The sequence below is a fragment of the Leptopilina heterotoma genome, unplaced genomic scaffold (genome assembly GCF_015476425.1).
Source record: "Leptopilina heterotoma isolate Lh14 unplaced genomic scaffold, ASM1547642v1 Lhet_91, whole genome shotgun sequence".
NCBI lineage: Eukaryota > Metazoa > Arthropoda > Insecta > Hymenoptera > Figitidae > Leptopilina > Leptopilina heterotoma.
Window position 1 is genome coordinate 1118963 of NW_025111197.1, and position 6068 is coordinate 1125030.

General features: G+C 30.4%; 1 protein-coding gene across 4 annotated transcripts in view; it reads left to right on the forward strand.

The window, feature by feature from the left end:
- Positions 1 to 1729, forward strand: part of LOC122511935 (LIM/homeobox protein Awh) — a 51669-nt gene extending 49940 nt beyond the window's left edge. For 2 of the 4 annotated variants that reach the window (XM_043627507.1, XM_043627506.1), the window contains exons 5-6: positions 280 to 450; positions 1304 to 1728. In XM_043627507.1, coding sequence (XP_043483442.1) covers positions 280 to 450; positions 1304 to 1371 — 239 coding nt within the window. In that variant the 3' untranslated portion in view covers positions 1372 to 1728. Of the gene's footprint in view, positions 1 to 279; positions 451 to 1303 lie in introns of all 4 variants that reach the window. The other 2 variants (XM_043627503.1, XM_043627505.1) reach the window with 1 other exon arrangement.
- The last annotated feature ends 4339 nt before the right edge of the window (positions 1730 to 6068 follow it).

Sequence of the window (6068 nt, forward strand, 5' to 3'; positions counted from 1 at the left end):
TTTGTGTGTCATTAAACGGTCGATACAAGATAGTTGATTACTAATAAAAGATCTGTTATAGAAGTTAAAAAAAGCTTGTGGAGTATCTTTAAATTTCAGTAATAATGCGTCATCCATTAAGACGGACATCTTAAGACTTCAGATATTTGTTTAGACAGTCAGAATTAATATTCATGTCGAACAGCGAAATTATAAAACGCGGCTCTACGTGATAACAAGAGCGAATTACTGGTTTCGCTTCATCCTACTCTATTATTTATCTTGTTTGTTTTTTTACAGCCCACCAGTCGCCGCCAAATTCAATATCATCCCCTGCAGATTTTAGTCGACATATCAATCTACATTTGACATACTCCTTTCAACACCAGCAGCAACAACCAAATCAACAACAAGCTCAATTAAGTCCAACAACTTGCAAAAGTCCAACGCCTTCTTTATACCAAAATCATGGTAAGTACTTTTTTGGTTACATGGCCTACTGTTGCATAACAAGTAGAAATATTTTTTATTTCAAGGATTGTACCTATAATTATCCATAATTGTTCTACTAACTTGATAAGCTTCAATAGTAATATATTTAAAGTTTTGATAAGATTAAAAATGAAGAGGATAATCAAAATAGAAATCTCTAATTGCTCAAAAAAATTTGACATATTTTATGGGTCAAACTGACTAACTTTTCTGTTCAAGGTTTCAGAAAAACGAAAGAAAGTTTTTGATGAAAAAACTGAAAACGCACCAGTTTATATCTCCCCTCAACTGATAAAATAATTATAGATTCCTTTATTCTTTAAAATTGTCACTTCCGATTTTTGCGGAACAAGACGGAAATTATTTCTTCATCCAAATACCTGCAAGCTTTATAACTTAATTTAATTTTAGTTTAGATTTCTCATCGCCCTTATTCAGAATCTACGCTGTAACGTCGTCAGCATATCTAATCAGTATTAAGTTCGGTGAAACTTCAAGCTATAGAATAATTTCGTAGGATGCATTTCAAAGTGCGGGAAGTAGAACAGATTCCTGAGTGGAATTCACTCTTAACTTTTTTCTTTGTGATTCCTTAAGAGTATCATTCATTTATTCACTATCTTTTTCCTATAATCTTGGAACATGCTTAAAAATTATGTATGAATGTGGAATTCAAAATCATACAGACTATCAATCCAATCATATACCTGCTGATAATTACGTAAAGTTTTAAAAATATATTCAAACAAATCTTTGGTATTAATAATTAATACTCAAACAAATAATTTTTTGGCGTAGAGCCTTAATAACAAAATCTATTTCTTTCTTCTAGGAACAGACCACTCAATGGATGATATATCTCAAGACTCAATGATCTTATCCATGCCGAATGAAGTGTGAAAATAAAAATAATTCTAATTACCTAAAAAGTGAAAACTTTTTTTAAATGTGACAAAATAATTTTAAAAATTCGCATACTAGCATATGGAGAAAATTTTCATTAACTTACTGAAATGTGATAATATACATAATAGATCTGTTAGTTTAATTATTTTAAATTTACCTTTAATATTGATTTTTAATAATTAAAGGAATTAAGCATTTTAATCATTGAAAAAAACTTTTTCTCAGTGCAGTATAAATTATTATCTTCTAGTCTGGAAGTAAAATTGTTTTTATGAAACATTGTTGTTTACAATTTGGACAACACAATTAATTAATTTTTTGTTAATTTAATGGTTTGTAATATATATTGTTATTAAATTACTAGAATTGCTAAAATTTTTGGAATTCTATAATCACAAAACATTTTATTAATGTTAATATAATAAATGTGAATTTCGAAAAATCGAAATTATTTGGAGAAACGAAAACTTTAAAAGCTTTCTTGACATGTATAGGTAGTTTATATAAGATCTTTCGAAATGTAAATATTGTAAATGAAAATATACTTAAAGTACATTTTAAAATGTTAATTGTTATCGCTGTTTTTATTTCTTCGATTATAACTTAATGGTATGTATTAAACGACCAATAAAGTGAATACGTATACAATATAAGTCATAAAATTTTGAAAGTATTTTATAACATGCGTGTCGCCATACATACATTTATATTGTTTGTTATTTAATGTACAGTAATTAAAGAACGTATATGTAAAAAAATTAGTTCTGAACATTTTGTAACAAAAACAAAATTTACTACTTGGAATCAAAAAAACAAATTTTCTAAAAGTGTCTAAGAATAAATAAAATTTCACTGTTTTTCCTACACTATATACAATCTTAAATAAATTTTTATCCACGTAGTACGTTATAAATAAAAAGTAATTTTTAACCCTATTAATATTTACAAAGAATTACTAAATCTTTGCTTTCATAGATAAAAAACTATTTTAGAATCAAGCCCTATTATTTGCAGCATTACTGATGATTAGTAACTTGATTAAAAAAAGTAAGTGAAGAATAAAATTAATTAAAAAGCTAACAACAATTTTTATCTGAGAACTTTAATTTTAAACCACTAAAGTTAAGTATAGTTACATAATAACTTTTTTATTGAAGAAAACGAAGTTGGTACAAAAATCAAAGTGTACAGAAAGACTGCTCATATAGTTATCTGAAAAACAGACCCACTCAAAAGTACTGCAATTTATTTAATTATTTACACTGGTAGTTTGAATGGTTTGAATGAGACAGAAATCCCTGGTCCCGAATCGTGGAAACTGAAATTAATCAACAAAAACTCTAGAATTAATTAATAATAATCTCTCTCAAAAATATCTCAAAATGACACTCCTTAAATTGCGTTTCGACTTCTTGGAGCTCTGCAATTAAGTATCGAACCATTTGATTATCCCCAGTAGGCTTCCTCATCAATTCGTTTTCTTGTTTTTCTTTCGTAAACTTCGGGAGAACCCTTCTTCCTTATCCCCACAGAACTGTACATAAAGGAAACTAGGAAAGGGTCGCTGACCAAATGACACACGCTGACAATTAATCATGCGCAAAATCATTCAAATTCAGATTTCACAAAAATCACAACTTTAAAGACCAACGCACATTAGCTTTGCGAAAGCTGTTCATGAACGAGACGCATAAGGTAGGAAAGGACACAAATATATCTATGTCCTTTTCTTACTCATGATTTGCATTCGCGAACGACGTTCGCGAAGCAGTTGTACTTAGGCTTTCAAGACGGTAAACGAAAGAAAGGTACAAATATCTTGGATAAAATTAAAGATAGAGACTTAAATATTTCGGATTTGGAAAGATTATATAATTCCGCATTAGATAAGCTTTAAAACAATGTTTTTTAACGTTTCAAAGATGTAGTATTATTGGATAATTTATCTAGAACAAAATTCTCCAAATTTTCAATTATCCCTCAATATTTTCAGCTCCTTACCTGATCTGATAAAATGATAAAGTAAATTTGTAATTTATAATATTTTCTTCATATAATTGCCAGCATTTTCGAACCCACATCTAAAAATTTTTCAGACTTGCCCAAAATCTGGTTATTAAATAAAGCAATGAAATAAGATTTTACTTTATTAATGATGGCGTTCAATATAATTGGACATCGTCAAAAAATGATTGATAGACGTTAGTTATTAGGTTGTGGCCACATCTACTGTAGACACTAACGATTGGATAATCCTTTTGCGCCCCCAAATTTCAATTCCTATACTCGCAAACCTTTCCGTAACAGATGTTCTAGGTTCTTACAATCAGAAACTATTACGGTCTATGCTCCCTTCCTAGTTCAGGGCAGTTACAAATAAAACGCATTAAGGATTCGCTTTTCTCTCTGCACACTTACGATGACACTTACCAAAAAAGCACAAAAATTTTTCAACAAGTTTATTGCAAGTTTGCAGCTTTGTGGCAAACAGCAAAATGTCACTTGGGTTCGAGTTTTCAGTGCAAACTTACAGAAAATTTGCAAAATAAATTTGCGGAGAAGTTTGACAGCAAATTTGCATATTATTTGCAGTAAATTTTCCAAGAATGTTTCAGAAAATGTTTTAGTATAAAATATGTGTACATTAGTTGGAGCAAGCCTTTCCTCATGGAAAGATGACTAAAATTTATTTCGCAGCCCAAGTTACCTTATAAAACTACTGCGCCGGAAATTAAATTTTACTTTTCAAAGAAAATGTTCTGCAAGTTTGCATTGTCAACTTAATACTGAACATTGATCTATATACTAACTGGATGGCGAATAGGTTACCAAATTTATAACTAATTAGTAATTGAACACCAGTTTCTTTTTCACTGACCGTGGTTCGTAAGTGTTCGGAAACATTCGTTTCAGTGCTAAACGGCTGTACCGCTAAATTGAGAAGGGTACAAAATTCTATATTAATCAGTTTATTACTTGACTCGTGGTAATAGATGTATTCTACTATTTTATTTTTATCATGATGATTGCTGAACAAGTTTACGAAGTACATTAATCGCAAGCAATCTTGAACAGCTTTCCTGCTGACCGCCCAATGTGAATTGGAGGTACATATACTCTTTCACCTGAGGCGATGCTGTAAAGTTGTTTCTTCGTCTAAGGGTAAATCCTGGGTTAAGAATCATCTTCGCAGAGATTTAATTATTTCGGTATATTTCTTATTTGGCAAGAGGATCCAGGTAGCGCCCTGACTCTTCACCGAGACAGACCTCATAGAGCAAGCGAGATCGAGTCCCCTAGTTAAGTGCACGTATATAATCCTAGTCCAATAATGATAATCGGGAAGTAAATTTATGACTAGCTTCGGGAATAATTAAATCTAGTAACGCTCATCCCGCCCGCGGTAACATATCGTAACAACTTGATATTATAGAATGAGGCGAAACGATTATTAACGAATACTAGAGAAACGGCAAACTATTTAATTCACTAGCTTCACAATATTGTTTTATTGTTTAGATTTATTGATAATCGGGAAATTAAATTCCACGTACAGAATATAATTAGTGTTTAGCTCTTCCATAAACTGGTCGAAAGGATTTATGCTAACTCAAAGGTTAACTATTATGAATACGATTTCTGATATTGAATGTGGAATTGGAATATTGAAAGTGGAATCGGAAAAAGTTACGAAATGGACCTCCCGAAGAGTTAGCAGAAGCTTCTGAGGAGTAAATGCTCGATTTTACTTTTTAAGCATCGAGCCCTGACACAGAGAACTTCAGTCGCATAACCACCATACTTAGTCTCACCAAAAATTTCTCAGCATACGCTACCAAATTCGTCTTTCCTTTGGGGATTCCGATTGGGAGTCCAATAGAATTCCGATTGAAATTCCACTCTAATCGAAATTACGTTTAAGTTGGAATAATAGCGGAATCCCAAATGGAATTTCCTACCTCGAAAAAAATCTCTATGGCACTATTAACTATAAACCTATGGTTAATCTTAACCTTGTAAAATTAATAAGGATTCCTAATAATTTGAACTATGATCTCTGGGTTAATTCAATAAATGCAAGCTTTGTAAAAATAACCCTGCATTTTCTACTCAAATTAACTAGGATGTTTAATTATTGTGAAAATTTGCATTACTGCTTGTACGTCTGCTTCTATTTTAACAGTATTTTCCATAAACTCAGTATATCTCATAAACGATAAACGATCAGAATACGGTAAACCGATCTTCTTTTTATTCGGTGCGTAAAGTAGTCTCACAGAAGTTCGATGAAACCTATACACTTTAGAGTACTCGTAACCATTCTCTACTTACCAGACCTATTTACCCAGACCAATTCTGGAAATTTTTAAATCAAAATTCTTTTCTAGTTTATTTAATCAGGAGAAAAATTATAGTAAATTAATTGACCAGCCGCTAAAAAATATTCTATAACCAAGAAATTCAAAATGTTAACTGAAGCAATAACAATTTAATATGATTAAATAAATGTATGCTTAGCTTTAAATATTTAATTACAATAACATCTTTTGCTTTTTATAAAATTATATTCATAAATATCAACAAAATTATTGGGGTTTTAGAAGGAAAATTAAAGGAAATTATTTTAATTATATAACTTTTATATTTGCTATGTACAATTTTTCAAAATTTAGAAAATAAATAATGGATGA